At 37.7% G+C, this 18,456-nt stretch overlaps 1 protein-coding gene across 1 annotated transcript in view; it reads right to left on the bottom strand.

The window, feature by feature from the left end:
• Positions 1–302: 302 nt before the first annotated feature.
• SLC2A9 (solute carrier family 2 member 9) overlaps positions 303–18,456 on the bottom strand; it is an 83,821-nt gene continuing 65,667 nt past the window's right edge. Inside the window, exons 12-13 of the mRNA XM_015862887.2 lie at positions 15,833–15,960; positions 303–3,997 (exon numbers count right to left, since the gene is read on the bottom strand). Of these exons, the coding sequence (XP_015718373.1) occupies positions 3,740–3,997; positions 15,833–15,960 (386 nt within the window). The 3' untranslated portion in view covers positions 303–3,739. The remainder of the gene's footprint in view (positions 3,998–15,832; positions 15,961–18,456) is intronic.

Here is an 18,456-nt window from a genome sequence, read left to right as displayed (position 1 = left end):
GTGTTTTTTTCTCTTTTTTTTTTTTTTTTTTTTTTGCATTTGAACCTTGAAGATGAAAATTCTCCCATATGGCTGAAATACTCACAGCTTCCCCCACTACAAAGCAGATCCTTGTGAAATGAAAATTGGCTTCAGAACCTGAAGTATGAAATTCAAGTTTTATGCATATTTGAGATCTCAAGTTTTCCATATCTCTGTACCAGAAAGTCATTTGACTGAATATCACATCATAAAGTAGAGCTTTAGCAACTCAAAAATCACTAGTAGCAAATGGCAACTTGCTGCAAAAAAGGCCCACTGGATTCAATAACTCTTACACATCTTTATTTCTACCACTAGCCAGTTTTAATCATTTACCCCTCACTTATGCCTGTATTTTTATTTCCACAGCCTAATATAAACATATGAAAGAATAAAGTGCGGAATCTGTCTTGGGAAGCAGAATGTAAGTACAACTCCATAAAATATACAGTTTCAGAGCTAAATTTTCTTCGCCATAACTCCCAACTAGCCAAAGGCAGAGTCCAAATTGAGTTGAGTCATTCATATGAAGGGACGTACAGCCTTGTACTGGGACATACAGAATGTCCGGGGAGCTGAACGCAGACAGATTTAACTTCCATCACATATTTAATTCTGCAGATTTATTTTGCCACCTTTGTGCGTGGACATAGCTGATCAGGCACACACAACCCACCTGTGATGCTTGTACAAAAGAACACAAAGTAATGGTGTCTCATTGAAACAGGAGAACTGAACCTGGCCCCACACAGAACCACTGACAAACACATGGCCACAGACAGCTTGACATGTTCAACAAGAAAACCAAACAATACATTTGAGATATTTTCCATGTTGTCCTCTCATTGCTGGAGAAGCTATAGCAGCAAATCATTGGAAATGAAAAACATGAACAACTTTAACAGCACAAAACTCTCTTCAGAGTCAGAGATGAGAAGTTACACAGCACCTGCACATCTGCAGCTTCCACAGAAACCTCCACAGCCCCAGGCAGAGGAGACAGCAGCCACTTCTTTAGCCAGCAAGCAGAGCAACTGCACCAGTACATCTGGAGGCTGGAACTATTTGCAACTGAGCCATGGGCTGGAGCAAAGGGCACAGGAGTGGCAACTGCTGGCAACTGCTGTCCTTGTCTGCAGCCACTGTCTGCAGAAAGTGTGTATCTGGAGTGTGTCTAACTGGTCTATGGCAAGAGATGGGTAAGGGGGACTCAGCCCCTATTGTTAATACTGCACAATCCCCTGAGCTGCGATATGAAGTTCTATTGAAAATCCTTTCATCAACATGTTTATAGCTGGGCTCCAGATGGAACTGTAAGCAATTGTAAGATAATTTTATCCTGTTGAAGAAGTCCAACTGAACTTCTCTGCCAAGCCATCATGATATTTTATTGAAGATATCTGATAGGCATTACTTGTTGACAGTGTTTCTGTAGTGCACATCAATGAATAGCACTGAGTGCTATATTTTTCCAATTGTAATAATAATAATGGATTCTAGTCCAGCCACCTCATCTCAGTCAGATCACATTATCTCATGTCAGTAGCTCTAATTGCAAAGTAATTTTCAACCTGAATGAGAGGGTCTGAACTTGCCAGTCTTGCCCTACAGGCAGTAGAAGAATTTCTTCTGGAAATGGTCTGCAGGGGTGGTGTTCAAGTTCATTTTTTACCTAGCCACCATTTAGCAAGCCTCATGTAACATATCACATAGGCAACAAGAGCCACTGAAAGAAGACATATTCATTTGCTACGTATAGAACTTTAGGAGGGGTTTTTGAAAACACCTTTCTTCATTTTTCTCTGTGGTATTTGATTAACTTGTACATCTCATGATCAGCTGGTACAGTTCTGATTCACTCCGTTTCTTATGAGTAGCACAAGTATCATAAATCTGAATCTTCGTTCTTAACTCTCTTCCTTACATGTATCTTTTTATTTTTTTCATCTTATTTGTTGCTGAATTTCTATCCCAGTGAAACAGCATAAATCCAGGCAGAAAGTCTTAGAACAATTTTCTTATGTTACCCAGTGATGAAATTACCCTATTAGGCAATTTATGCTTACAATGTGTGCAGCAAATATATCACAAATAAATAAATCACAGATGCATCATTTAGAATAGCTATCAGGATCTCTGATCTTAATTTACAGTATGAAGCAAAACAATAACCATCTTGTTTAGTCAGGGAAGCCTGAACAGAACAATTAATAGAAAGCAATTCTCCATTTATTTCTCTCTCTCTATATGAATATATGTATAGTCATATATACATTTATATTCTGGATATATATAAGTATATACATATATATATATTTTAAAAATCCCAAATTTATGAACTTACTTAAGCATTAGTAAATATAACTTATGGAAGCAGCTGTCTCTACCTAAATGCTGCGCTTGCTTCTTGTTCCATTTTCCTCTCTAAGAGCAGCACTAAGACTTACTGGCTTCTCATATGAAACAACAGCTATTCAAGTGCTTATTTCCAGCCTTATCATCCAAGTTACTCAAAGAGTCAAGAAAAAACATTAGTGTAATTACAAAAACTAAAGTTCATTAAAAATATCCTAAATGAAAGCCAACCACCTGGCAACCTGCTGAGCCTTGCTATCATTATGCAGACCTTGAGGCCATTTTTAAAGAGCATGAAATAGCTTAGAAACTTATAAACAAGGAGAAGGTCCAGAGTTTAAGAATTAAGCCCAAATTAAATTAATGTCCAAATAAGAAATAGGTTCCCAAGTTCCTTTGGAAATCCAGCTGTTGAGAAATGATGTTTACAGGGTCTCAGGAAAATTTTGGCTTCTAAGACTTGTTCTAAAAGGAACTTGAAAAAGAGGAATTTGTTGAAATTTTACACAAACAGGAAGTAAGAAAAGAAAACCAACTCCAGAGAAAAATTAACAACAAACACCTTTGGGAAACTTGGCATTTGATTATCTTCTCAATGCTACACCCTACAACTACTATCAAAGTTCTTTCCCTTCAATATGAGGGTTAGATTTCCTTTCATACTAAAAGTTCTAGAAATAGTCCTACAAAAATATATGTACCTATCTCACAGAAACACAGTGCCAGCTAACTCAGAAACTATGGGAAAATGATAGATCATGATTTGCGGGACAGATAGAGAAACGTATCAGGCCCTGCAGCTCCCCAGTTATGAAAAGCTGGGAGGTCTTCATAAGAAGCAGCGAAAAGCCAAAATAGCTGAAGAAGGACTGGAAGGTTGAAGTGTCACCTGTCTTCTTTTTCCTTACTTCTCATGTGTAGGCTTACTGACTGGGAGCAATGCAAGCTGATCCCATTTCAGGCTGGCTCACATTGATTCCTAGCAACCCTATCCCTGCTGGCACTCCTACCCATTCATCTCCTGCCAGGTATACACACGCCTCACTGTCAGCACACAACAGTGCCCGGCCAACTACTGCTCCCCACAGCCAGTATGCTTCCCCAGCTCTATATTCCTCCAACCCACTACTTTGCAGGTGTCCAAGAAAACTCTGGCTCTTATTTATTTAAACAGCTGCTGCTACTCTGCCTCCAACTTCCCCTACATCACCCTAGCTGCTAACGAGTTCACCCATACTCACTTAAAAACATATCTGCAGAGGAAGTAGTTCATGTTGTCACATTAAAAATACAATATACTCAAAATACTCAATGAAAAGAACACATTTTTTTCCCCCAGCCACCCTAAAAGAACATCCATGTTTTACACAATTGCTTGTTTTGTTTCCCCATTGTCCACTGAAGAAGTGAAGTTTGATTCTTGCTCAGCGCTTGATTTCCTCTCTTCATGGTAATGGTTCATTTCTTGCATTTCCAAGGAAACTTTATTTCTTTTGGCAAATGCAAGGCTGATCTCATTCAGTGTCTTATTCTTTGTTTCAGGCAGGACAAAAAACAGGTAAGTTGCTCCTGCAAAGCAGATGGCAGCAAACACGAGGAAGCAGTAGGTTTGCAAACCACTCTGTGAACAGAAAACACATGGGATATGGTCACTGTGTGCATCAAGGTAAAAAAAAAGCCAAAAGGAAATAAACATCAGGAATGGAGTGAAAGTCCAAGTGGGTGGTATAGAGCAGTTTTTAAGCAAGTACAGTAGGTGCTGGCATTCACTACAAGTCAGTGTGCCTTAGAAGTTCATAAAAATGCATGAATCTACAGCTCTTTCAGCACCAGCAGCTCAAAGACATGGCAACAAGCTGCAGGCAGAGGTGCTGAGAGGCACCAGGCTGGGGCTGGGTGCACAAGGAGCAGGAGGAAGGGGGGCTTCTGCTGCCTGCACAGCTTGACCCAGCCTTGCACTTGGGCAGCACTGATGAAGACAAGGCAGGTTTTTCACCAGACTGCTCTGAACACAACCTCTCAATTTCTAGGTACAAAAAAGGAGGCATGCTTTTATGATATATTGCAGCTGTACATGACACATGAGAAACCTGTCATAGCCAGAGGCATCTGCATCACAGATGTTACAGCTCTGAGATTTGCAAAATAAACAAGGAAGGGAAAAAGACAGACATTTCTATCATTTCCAATGTTACAAGAGCTTCAAGAAGAAAAATTTCCATGAAATTCAATTCTTTCTTGCCAGAGACGAGTGTAAGAACTATTATCCCTAACTCCTGAAGAAATTCAAAGGGTCCAGGATCCCTGTAGCTCTTTTTGATCTCCTTCCTTTCTGTATGAATTTACCTCATTCTGTGCTCTTAAAGCAAATGTCTAATGAACATTTCTTACTCGCTTTAATTAACAAGGGCAAAATTAACAAAAGCTGTTATCTCCAGATCCACAAATAAGGCAGTCTTTCCACAGAGCTTTGTGTGAAGTCATGAATACTGAGCATGGGGAGAAATTCATGTCTCAGACACAATATGAGGTGTTTGAATGGAGGAAGCAGAAGGCTCCATCTTCTATTTCTTCATCTTCGACACTGTTGAGGCAAATCTGAAATCTCCATGGGAAACAACAACAGCTCATAGTCAACACTGGTTGAGATTTGTGGCTGTGAGTTCCTAGACTTACATATTTATGATTGCCATTAAATCATGACAACACTAGACAATGACATAACAGCAACTTCCCATAAACTTTCTACTATATGTCCACCATAATTAAATAGCGCTATACTGTAGGGTGGGTAAGGAACTCAAAAGGGTTATGCAACTCCTGGGAATGTTGATATGTTTTGCTTGCTCAATATACATAATATGGAAGCATGGAAGTAGAATATGAAGTCATGTGTGGAATCAGGAAGAAAAAGAAATAAACTTCTGCAGCTTCATGGCTGCCTGCTCAGAATTTTCCATGGATAATTCATTACCTACTTCAGCCCCTCAGCTCCTGACTGTAATAGGAAAGGATTGAAAGTGCATCCTCTGAAACACTGCCTGTGGACTCTTGAAATCACTGACACAGTTTTTGTTAAATCTTAGAAGCACAAAGTCCTGAACAACCTGACAATCACAAGCCAATGAGCAAGGGTGATGAGGAGGAAAAATATTCTGGGAAGGAAACTGATACGGCTTTCAAGCTTATATAGAGGCAGAAGCAAATGAATTTAGTAGACAGGAAAAAATAACTTCACAGTGCCTCATAAATCATTCTGTCATGTTAAAAAAATCCAAATTTTGCATCTGGCTTCTCTGCATGTTAAATTACTGTTCACTGCAATTGTAGGGTTACAATCTAGAATTATGTTTTTCCCATTTTAAGATGTTTGTTGAACTAGACTTTCTCCTTGATGCAAACAAGCCATTAATGCCCAGTTTTACTTAGCCTGGCCACCAGTCCACTGTGCATCTTGGTAATGCTGCCACAGGTTACTCCCAGCTTTGTCTCTCCTGATCATTTCCTTGCTGACCACTATTTGAATTGGTGTTTATTAACTTCTTTGATTTGTGCTCACTGAAACCTTTCCTAATTGCACTGAATACTGTCATGACCGCATGATTTATTTGCAATTATTTTACATAATATATTTACAATTACTGGTAATAAACTTGCTGTCCTTAATTTCTGCATTTCCTTTTAGATATTGCCCCCAAGGGCCTCCAGATGAAATTTCACAGAGAATAAGAGAAAAATTATACTTTCTTATAAATCCTGCTAATGAGTTCTGTAGGAAGAGACTGTTGCTTTGCACTCCAAATGTTCAGGAAGATGGAACCTTAATTCCTGGAGAGGATCACCACAGGGCAATCATGAAATGATTGTAACTTTTCTCATCAGCTAGTGTTCAGTCATAATATTTCTTTAAAGCAGGTTATCATTTTACACACAAAGAAAAGACAAACGTTCATAAGCCTTTGTAACTCAGAGTTCAGCTAATATCTTCTGAATCTGTGTCTGCAATAGAAGAATGCAAATTACATTACCCATTTTAAGCATGAAATCTTCTATCTGCACTGCACACTGATAAAGGAATTAGGACAGAAGTACAGAATAAAGCAGAAGGTAAATATCAAATCTTGAATCCTAACTCAAAAGAAACCTTAAATGAGGCATGAAAGGGATACAGCTCAGCCTAGATTTTTAATTCATTTTTTAGCTTTCCCTGATGTATGCTGAATTGATTGGTGCCAGAGGGAGGAATCAATGAATGGACGAGTATATCTTGTGCTCCTGTCAAGAGATGCTGAAGGTAGGGTAATCTGCTGGAAAGAGGCTGAGCACTGACTTACTGCACACTCAGGCTGAGAGGGAGTTCTGTTGGACTGGAGTAGGAGTAAAAAACTGGGGAAAAATTTCAGTGAAAGCCTTCAGTGGCCATGCAAGGTACAGATACTCTGCAACTCTGTGCACTTGGCCCATTGGGTATGGTCTCAAAATCCTCTACTGACATGTGCATTCTCAGAGACATAACAATAATGATAACACACGATAAAATTCAAAAAGTTAATTATTTCAATGATTATGAGGGATAGAAGCATGTATTTCCATCTGTTTTCCATTACTTCTTCAGTGCATTCTTCTGCATGAACATCTGAGGTTCAAAGTTGCCAAATATTTCAGGAGGTTTCCTGAACAAGCAGGCTCCATCTCTTGAGAGGTTCATAGTTAGTCAGTCAGAGTCAAGGTCAGATACACAAATGCCCTTGAAGGACCATGTTTTCCATGGGTTATGGAAGACTGCCTGATTTCCTGGGCTCCCAGCAGAGGGTATGAGAAGAGCAGACATGATTTTTGCTGCCATCTCTCCAGGAGTACACCCTGGGTATTGCTAGTTAGTCAGTAGGCTACTAAATCTTCTTCAAAGTAGACTTAAAGTGCTTTTTTTCAAGGATGCACAGGATATTTTAAAGTTAAGAATAAACTTTTAAACTCATCACCTTCTATTTTCATATTGGCTTTCTAAGGAGCCTATTTAAAACCCAATGTTTCTATAAATGTCCTGCCACTTGAATGTTGAATTACTCATTTTTTATCCTCTTCATATTTCTGCAGCTGATCAAAGCTCTGTATTCTCTGAAAAGTTGGAAATCAGGAAATGATTCATTTAAGGAATGCATTTGATTACCACAAAAAGGAATTAACATCAAAGCACTTTAACAATTCTGCCAAATCAGATCCTCAGCACAGCAAATCAAACCTGATTCAGACAGTGGCCTGTAGCTCTGTAACTGAGGTGTGTGAATAACAAAGTGCAGCACAGCACCATCCTTTTAAAGATTTAAATTTAACATATTCTCAGATTGTGTAGGTCTGCTATTGGCATTATGCAAAATGTACAGGCCCAATCTCTCCTTAAACAATCTCTCCCCAATCTCTCTTTAAACATAATGCTAAAGAACACTTAATTTTTTTACCATTAGAACTTAAAATGCTCAGAATCGATGAACAAAAGAGCTAGCATTAAAATTTTGAGATCTCTAGGGTTCATAAAACAAACAAACAAACCAACAGGCAACCAAACAGCAACTGCCCCAGATTTGCTCCTCAGGCAATAGAAAGTTACTTACTGATTTAACTCATTTTATGGTAAAGATTAATTTCTAGGCAGAACGGCTACACTGAAAATGGGAAAACTTACATTCCTGAGCATATACAGAAAAGAAATGCACAAATAAACAAATTCTGAATCAGATTTAGCAAGCTTACCAAATAAATATTTTTAAAACAGTACTTTTCACTCCCTGCAAATGTCAGAATTTCTTTCCAAATGTGATACCAATGTGATTCCTTCCTACTGAACTACCTTTGTAGGCTTTCACTACTCTTGGGAATATAATCCATAAACAAACAAATGTGTTTCTAGACAATGCATTTCAATTTCCATTTGAGCTTTTATTTACAGAACAGCAATATTTTTTGAACTCTGCCTGATTTCTCCATCAGTTGCTGCTGGGTCTCATATATGGACTTTCTGTCTTCCATCTTTGCTTTCTTATTTGCTTCTGCATTTCATAGTAGTGAAGTCAATAACAAAATTATTTTCAATATAGTGGAGTTGGAGTCCTAGAAAACACACACAATTTCAGCCCTAAAAGTTAAATTGCAAGGCTGAAAAAAGCAGGAGATTCCTTCAGCACCATCCAAACTTTAAGTGGGAGGCAAATGTACCTTTTCAACTTCCTAGTCTCTAAATTCTCAACTTAAAATGTCTATGCACTTTTGGCAATGGCAATGGATGCTTGCATTTGGGGGTTACCATGAAGTTTTGAGTCAGTAACAGTCAATTGGATATTTGAGGTAATTATATAAAATAATAATGGTTTGATGCCTTACTAAAAAAGTGGTCCACAAAACAGTAATTCATGTGGATGTTTGGCTTTATTTTCTCTTGTAAAAATAAGGGTGAAAAACCACAGAAGTTCAGAAGAGACTCCAGTAGGAACTTATACATATAACATAAGTGAGGGAAATAAATTAGCTTCTGAAAGGGGGAAAATAAACACACACATAGGTCTTTGTATCACAGTAGTAAGCAATCTGAACAAGCTGTGTGACAGCAGTACTCCATATTATACTGAGCCCCATCTGGATCACAGATCAAAGCATGATATTCTTTCAAGACTGTAGTAAGTGTAAAGACAAAGTTGAAGTTTACTTAATCTCGAGCTAGTGATAATTTGTACTCTGCCACTTTCAGATCTCTCTTTTCTAATATAAGTAAAAAGCTTACATATGAAGAATGTGTATGAAAAACAGTATTGTCTTTGAATTCTGTGCTTAAAAAGCCAGCTAGTGAAAATGCTCACTATTTCAGGTATATGACCTTCCACACAGCCCTTTGCTTTACTCTTCTATTACCTCAGTAGCTGCCTCTGCCTTTCAGCATCAGCATCTGGAGCACCAGCCCTGACCTCCTACACCAGAGGGTTAGTTTCTCATTTATTATTGAAGCCTGTCCCACATCTAGTGACTTATCCACAGTAAAAAAGTGCAGCCCTTTGCACTGCCAGTGAGCCAAAAAGGAATTGCAGAGGCTGTTTCTGACAGTTGTTTAACCAAACTGAAGTGTCAGCACTCAACTACAACTTAAGAATTATATGCAAACCTTTGAGTGTTCATCTCTCAGATCTACAACACAATATACATTTGCTTATCAACATGCCTCAATCTACAGTTCTACAAAGAAACAGAACAGAAAAGTACATGATGGTAAATAGATAAATAGAAATACTATGACTCTGTAAAAAAATGCTTTTTAGAACCAGACAAAACACTCAAAACTGCACACTGATGTTTATTAGTCCCTGCAAAAATGAGCTATTCTATGCTACTGCTCTGTCAAATGTCTGCAGAACACCATGCAACTTGTAGAACTATTGCCTCAGGCTTGCTGCAAACACATTTCAAGAGAATAAGAAATATTATCCATTGAAATAGCGTAAGCTTCTCTTGGGGCAGAAGTAAAAGGGAGAAAATCATTGCAGTCCTCAAGGACTGTATGTAGGCCTGGAAAGGTGGAAAAGATAGAAAGATAGTAAATGAATTCCATTCAAATTTTCATTTATTTTTATTTATTTTTTTTTTCTAGGCAGCTAGGCAGTTCTTTGTCATTTAGACAGGGATCTACATCATTTCCTAGTACAACCATGTGAAGAGATCTGAGATCTCCATCAGTTGTTTCCCCAGCACTACTCAAGTTTCTCTATCTTTCTCTGCTGTAGGCATGCAGCCTCACAGTACCACAAGTAAAAGCCAAACTCCACCAAGGAGCAGAGTCAGCTTTGCACTTAGTGGACCTGTAAGCACATCTGAATACTCCTCTGTTACCCCTGGTAATTCCTCCAATCTCCTTATTACATACTTATTACAAAACAGTTAGCATGGGATATTAATGGAATCAACTGGCAAATGCCAAGTACATTCATGGCCGATAAAAACGACTGTTTTCCTTCATTTCTCTCTGGATTGCTTCTGTTTCCACTGTGTTACTGGGAAAGTGTGTTATTCTACGATGTAATTTAGTGTATCTGTTGAAATATTCCAATGTCAATAAAATACACAAGGATATTTTAATGTGTATTTTTTGAAAATGCACTCCTTATACACAATGATTGTAGAACCTTAAAAAAAGAGACTCTGCAGTCTTTCTTCTAGACTAGGAAATTACTCTGGTAGAAAACTTCTGCAGCAGAATATTGGTTTACCATGTAGTCATTAAGTGCCCCATAACATTCTAAGAGAAGAAACTGAAATATGAATTAAGAATGGATTAGAATACAGTAAAAAAAGCACAGTCACTTGTCATGTCCTGAAATTAACTTCTAATTCTTAGTAATTCTGTATTTTTACACTACTTTAGAAAAACAACACCATTCCTGAGATAACATGATATAATGTCCTGCTGACCTATCTTGGTGCAGAAAGCTGTCACTGCAATCATTTTGAGGAGTAACAGCTGAACACTTGCTGAATACTACTAGAGCTTTTCAAGCATTTTTCTTCTGCTGTAGTTTGTTGTCTCATCTGCTAGCTTCAGCTCATGGCATCTATTTCCACACATGTAAACACTCATATTTCTTATTTACTATATTGTCCTGTCCTTCACAATCCAGACTTCCTGAGCATAGCCATTCCTACCAGGTATCACTCACTCACAGATTCCTGTACTGTGGGCTCCAGAAAAGATAGAAAAGGTCGCAGATTTTCTATCTGGCAGCATAAAATAGAACTGCAGATTTAGAGTGGTGATGCCAAAAAATGCCCACAAATAATAGTTTTGAGTCTGATTACATTAGTAGGTGTGTGTCTATATCTGCTTGTAAATGTATGAGATTAGGGTTTTATTCATCTGAGTGTTTGGGAAATAATTTCTGTTTATGGATGCACCTGTGAGAAAGAGAGAGCAGGAGGCTCATGTGCAAGCAAGCATGTTTGTATTACGTGTTATTTAGCTATTGATCACTCCTCTGTTTAAGAAGTTCTTAGGACTGTAATAAATGCCACACAGAAGGATGAGCTCCTTATGGTTCGTGAATAGCTTACAGAAATGCCAACACCTGAAATATATTCACTTGTGCTCTTCAGTCAACAACTAAAAACCTATGAAAACCTTCACTCTCTTCTGTTCAGCAGAAGATTTAACAATCTGCAACAAACCATCTGATAGATGACGGGTGAAACCAGTTAAATTTAATGCAGGAATAGATGCAATTTAATATTTGTCACTGTATAACTAATTGGTAAGTTTGAAAGCTACATCAGTTCTTCAGGGGAAATTTAGAATTTCAAGCACAAAAACACACACCAGTGTGTTAGAAAACAGAGATGCAGAAGAGATACATGGGTTCCTCTGGTCAGGTTTATTGTTTTGTATGTTTTGTTTGTTGTTCTTTGCAATGAATCACTTCTGCCACAGGGAAAATGATCTGTTTCCTCTTATTATCCATAAAAAAGAAAATATATTAAGCAGCAATAAGCTTGCAGAAGGATGACTAATATAACATTGAAGGCCTTCAGGTTAGAGATCCCTCAAATTTTCCTGCTCAAGTTGTTGGGAAATTCACAATATCCTCTGATAATTCTGAAAAGTTTAACACCTTCTGATCCTTTTGAAACGAAGAAAATAACTATTTTTTTCTCTGTCTTCTGTCATTCACAGTCAGCCTTTCCTACTTCATGTTTTTTCTCTAGGTGGAATAGTTTTAGTAACACAGCAACAAAAAAAAGTTGAAAAGAGCCTTCTGAAACACTTTCTGTGTACACTTAATGAGAAACTTCCTCTTACGAAGGCTTCAAATGTCAATAAAATCATGAGAAACCAGGAACACAGATGCCATTAGAAAGGTTGTCTCAGTTCATGTTGGACACCTGTCTACATGTCTGTTATATGTCTTTTATAGATCTCCAGTGATGGTCAAGCTGCAATTCCTTCCCATAGCTTTACAAATACACAACAGTCTCAAAAGGTTTGCCTAACTTCCTTTTTGAAGCAGCACCTGAAAATACAGCATGCATTCTCAGTGCTTCGTCAACTGGACCTGGACCCAGCTAAACAGAGGATGGGGAAGTAACTGCAGGTGGGTCTCATATGCCTGCAAATGTTCTAAACTAAGTTGAGGATCAAAACATCTCCCAGCTCAAGCTGTTAGCTGAACTAACCCCTTCTGACTGCTTAGTTCATGTTACTGCTTAGTTCATGTGGAGGACTGTGATATATATACATCTTAAGTGTGAACTTCAGTGATCCAGTGTAGAAATTGTTCAAGTAATCCATTCCATTTCAATGGAAACTGACAGTTAAAAACTATCACAGCAATCAAGTCTTGGAAGTTTCTAGGACACAACTGGACAAAGACCTAAGAACCTGGTTTGACCTCACAGCTGATCCTATCTGAGCAAGAGGTTGGCTCAAAGACCTCTTGGGCTCCCTTTCCCATGATGCAAAGGCTTACTTTAGATCTCAAGACACTGTGTATCTGGAGGGCTCCTTTACATTTTCTAAAATGATTTCATGTATTAAAAGGTCAGATTTTGAAAGACTGACCTGACAGAAACAAATAAAACAGAATTGTTGCACTTTTACATGCTTTCCAAGTAGGCTGCCATGTAATAAAGTGCTTTAAAAAATCTTTATAGGATTATATTCACAAAATGTGCAGTTTGAGACCTACTAATGTCACAGTATCAGGTGTTCTTGTAAATTCATTACAGCATCAGTCGTAATTTTAAGCTCAGTTCTGACTGTTTGCACAAACAGTGCTTTCAATAGGCAGTGATGAGGATTGGAATAGTAGCTACATTTTAAATATGTTGCAAAAATTGATTTGTATAGTGGATTTTCACATTTCATTATGTTTTCATGTGTGACTCAAGCCAGTGTTTTATTATATTACGTATTTTTACTGATGGTTGAGTGGAGAAAATCTAAGCACACTAATTAACTGGTGGCCTTTGCAATAATAACTACCAGGTGATTTTAAAAATAACTCTAATGTTAATATATTTTTTTTCCCCAGGAGTTTGGGATAATATTGTGGAAGTGTGCCAGTGATCACAGAAATGCTGTCTCTCAAGCAATCAGATTAGCACTTAAATACACAGAGAGGATTATTCGTTCATTCCATTAAGACATTTTAAAGATTTTTTTCTGTCTTAGAATTGCAAAACTAAGCTAAGGAAAGGCTATTGCCACTCTATAAAGGGTCAGGTGAAATACAAGATGAATTCTGAAAATAAGCTGACTGAAACAGAAAGAAAAGAGAAAGTTAGGGAATGAGGAGATGTTATAGTTTGATCTTGTAAAGAAGGTTTTAAAATCATAGTCTGAATAACACTGCTTTCATCTATAGGTTGCTTTTAAAATTTCTTTTTAAAATCCAAAATCTCTGTAATATGGAAACATAATTTTCTTCATTAAAATTAAACTGGTATTCCTGTAATCATATAAAGGGAAATTTTTATGATGCAAAGATTTCCCAAGGCAATAGCAAACTTCATGTGGATGTATACAGAAACACTCAAAAAGCATTAATGTGCATGTGAAATAAATAGAAATTGTAGTTTGCCTTTATATTTGAATTTACTGAGGACCTTTTTAAATAGCAGACCTATTGAGGGGGTTAGCAGAACAGAAAGGTTACATTACAGGGAGAATCCTGAGCTGAGTAAATTCATATTGATGCTGATGACTAAGGTGAAGTTTTCAAAAACATGTAGGATTTGTCTAATTGTTTCTCTGCTTAATTTGATAGATGTTCCAATGACCTCAGTGGGAAATTAATGATATCAATTCTACCTGCTTTTGAATATCTCACATGAAATGTTTGAACCAGCAAGTCCTTTATCTGAGCTATAAGACTGGTAAAGAACACTCACAGATTTCACTAAGCATTAAAACAAACCCTTAACACTTCCAGCTCTGGGGAGTGGAATTGAAGTTAATGTTAACAGTAGCGCAGTTTGGAAGAATGACAGCCTTTATACTCGTGAACTTTTGAAGGTGATCCAAGTAATCAAAATGATTAAAGTCATTTTCCTTTTAAAAGAAATTTTAAATTGTGTCAAATGTAGACCAAGGGTCAGATTTTATAATTCTTTCACGTTCTCCCATAAATTCCCTCAGACAGATGATTTCCAACAGAACTACTTAATAAAAGCAGTTTCACTCTCAAATGATAGTTAACTTATACAGGCTTAGAGTAAAACATATTTTTACAGTATCTGCAAATACTGCTGTTCTGCATATAACAATGCATCGCTTAATCTTCAGTTTTTAGAAAGCACAATCAGCAATAATACTTCCTTGCTGACTATTAAAATCTCATTAATCGAAATTAATAGATTTGTGATAATCTCAAATCTCTTTTGCTAGTGAGGACCTGAAAGTATGCTAGAAGGCTCTTTCCCCTTTATACCCTTCACTGCACCTTATGTTGTCCTCTGTACATTTTAAACAACTAATCAGAAATTCTGTACTTGTCCTGTAGTTTTGAGCTTCACACTGAAAATGTTATCATTCAAGCTGGATGGCTCCTTAAAGAATTTGAGTATGGTTTCTCAAGGGACTGATCAGCTCTCCTTCAGCTCTGAAGATAGACAAGTAGCGTTCATGAGATCTTCAGAGATTGGGGGTGGTCCTGGGAGAAGCTCACGATCAGGAAAAGGCCATCAGTGTGGTTTTGGATGAAAATCTGCTATAAGCCTCCGTCGGCAGATGGCTGTACATCAACTGTAATGAGGCATTTGTAGGAAGCAGGGGGAATGCTATTTTGTGTACATTTTATTCTATTTTTATTTAAAATTTTAGTTTTTTGGACTATAAGTACATGCTGTTAAAATACAAACACTAGTTTTTGGGCAGCTCTTAGTGAAACTGACCTCAGACCTCCATGCAAATAGTTCAGCCTAGGAAATAAAGAAGCAACTCACTGCACGTGAAGCTTATGTGAGCTCGAGGAAGGCGACAGAAACTAGGTGCAGCTTGAAGGAACCATTTCAAGAAGCTCAGACAGAGGGAAAACCAAAGAGAATTTATTCACCAAAGAGAATAATAAGGATCCTCATAGCACCAGATACACCTGAAGCTGGATGGCACAATGACTGCAGGCAGCAAGGACAGTCTGACTTACAGACACAGCCATCACATCAGATTGCATTGCTATAGCACTTCTCTTGGTAACTTGCCATTTAGGGTTGTTCACTGCTAAAATATTTGCTATTTTTTTCACAGGATGATTTTTCCTGTGACATTTGGATGATATAAGGGTAGCACAGTTAAAATGCATCGTAAACACAGCAGGAATTTCATTCAGTTCAATGAAAAGACATTTCCTATTACCAGAAAATTACTATTCAAACATTATATGGTACAGCAAACAGCTGTAGCACATCAAGGATTGAGCATGTTGAGTACCTGAATGAAAGGGAAGAGCAGTCCGACTGCAAAGTTGGAGAGCCAGTTGACTGTCCCAGCTACCATGAATGCGGCCGGCCTCTGAGACTGCTGGAAAAACTCTCCTGTGAGGACAAATGGGATCCCACCTGGAACAGGGTCCAAGAAGGTGATAGTATTAGTAAACATCCTCTACCAACAGCTCCTTTAATAACAGAGGCAAACACACTCTGTATTGCACATTTTAGCAACAAACACTGTCCTGGGGTTCTCTTTTCAGGTGCATAGATGGGCTTCTGAGCAAATAGTACGATTTCTCTAAACCATAGTTTAGAGGAATGTTACATTTTGCTGTTTAATGTCACTGCATCTCAGTGATGGGAAACAGGTAACTGCCCAGAGAATTCACACAACTTCCAGAGTGCCACGTGATGAACTGGTTATTAAAATAAGGATCACCATTTCTACAAAAATGCTTGAAATTCCGAAAATTGAGAAATATTCCAAAATACTTTTTGGCATTAAAAACTAGAGAGATGGCTCTGAAGAGCTCAAATAGTATTTTTGGATAGTTATTGCCCACTTAATTTCGGTAATAAAAAAAGCAAAACATTTGCTTCTCTGTAGGCACATTTTTCATTGATATTTATTCAACACATTCACTTACTAGCTGGCACTTCTGGCAAGGTCTATCCCTCCCATCAGCCAAGGACTCTGACCTCCATAATACCCAGCTCTGTTGAATACCACATTTGTCACTAGTGTTTCCTTCCACTTAGGCAGTGGGCTATTTTGTATAGCACTGGCGTGTTGTTGGTCTAACAATAACCCTCAGGGAACAGCTGTCTAGAGCTGAAAGTCACAATTTATCGCCAGCTTCCTTCATTTTCAGTGTGGTATTTCTATAGAAATATTTTCATAGAATAAAGCATGAATTGTAATTGCTGTCTGGATACTTATTATAGTTAATTAGACACGTACAATTTGCTTGCAGGATTATTTTGTAGCAGTTTGGAAAAATGTTAGTCTCATAACATTAGTCATGTTTTTAGTAATCTGTTGCTACTAATTTCTAATTTGAGAACCTCATGTCTGCCTTTGTTATTATGCCTCCTTTTCTGCATTATCACTTATCACTTGGCTTATTAAATAAAATCATAGAATCATAGACTCCTTAGAGTTGAATGGGACCACTGAAGGCCATGTAGTCCAACACCTCTGCAATGAACAGGGACACCACAGCTAGATCAGTTTTACCAGGGCCTTATCCAACCTTGCCTTGAAAGTCTCCAGGGGATGGGGCATCACTGGGCAACCTTCTTCAGTAACTACCCTCATTATAGAAGATCTTTTTCTTATATCTAACCTAAATCATCCCTCTTTGAGTTTGAAAACATTTCACCTTGTTCTGTCACCACAGACCTTGATAATAGGCGTAAAATAAAAGGCAAAGTGATAGAGAAAAAATCTAGATTATACAGTAGTAAATGCCACTCCATTATCAACTAGTATGGCTTTTTGTGAGAATATATTTACAACTGTAGCAAGTTCAACTTTCTGTCCCAAAGACTGTCAGCATAAATTACACATTAAAAAAACGTAGAGCAAATATGTATTCCTATCTCATACGTAGGTAACAGAAATACAGAGTTTGGGCCATCTGTGCCCCAGTCTTTCCACAAGTCACAAGTAGTATCCAAATTCTTTGATCAAAAAAGTGACCACTACTACTTTGACCACGTAGAACAGACAAACAGGCGTAACTCACTGAAATTCAAGTAATGCTGATCTATCAATCCTCTGTAGTTTACAATGCCTATTTCATCATGCACTTGGGATTGGGGTTCAAAGCCTAAACCATGGCAGGCAAAATAACAATCACACCTGTCCTGCTAGTATCTGTTTTAGGTCTCAAATGTCGTGTGAAGCAGTGGTTTGCCAGAGCACCTGCCTCTCTCAGAGAAGAACTGAATGATTGGATACATAGAAACCATGGAAGTTATTTATTTAAGATCATTTATTCTGTCATGCCTTTGCTGTAGGACAGTCTACAGAGGTGCTACTGTTCTTGTCAGTATAATAAAAATGCTGTTCTAGATCCATTTGAGAAAACACACATTGTAGAAGAGAGGAAAAAGCCAGAAGCAAAAATGAAAAAAAAAAGTTCAGGACAGAAACATATCAGAAAGAATAAATGTTATAGAAATAAAAATGCACAAGCATTGTTAGTAAAAAAATATTCCTTGAAATTCAGATGTAGTATCTAGACACATATTAATCACCACTACAGCTTATTATGACTCCTACTTATCACAAAAGCTCTTCAATCTAATTTGAAAATTAATCAATTAATCTTGTGAAGGTAAAAATAGCATATTGAAAAGGCTTAAAAAAAAAAAAAAAAAGACAAAAAAAAATAAAAAGCAGCTCCTTGGAGCTCTCAAATGTCTACAGCGTAGAATTGTAGAATCACCAAGGTTGGAAAAGACCTAAGAGATCATCCAGTCCAACTGTTCACCTATTACCAATAGCTCCCACTAAACCATGTCATTTCGTGGCACTGTAATATGTCAAGAGCTTCTTCCAAGTCAAAGGCATGGTGCACTTTGCCATGGCAAAGGCAAAGGTGCACAACCACCAGACAA

The sequence above is a fragment of the Coturnix japonica genome, chromosome 4 (assembly GCF_001577835.2).
Source record: "Coturnix japonica isolate 7356 chromosome 4, Coturnix japonica 2.1, whole genome shotgun sequence".
NCBI classification, from domain to species: Eukaryota; Metazoa; Chordata; class Aves; order Galliformes; family Phasianidae; genus Coturnix; species Coturnix japonica.
The sequence above is the reverse complement of the archived record's forward strand: the minus strand, read 5'-3'. Positions and strand labels throughout refer to the sequence as shown.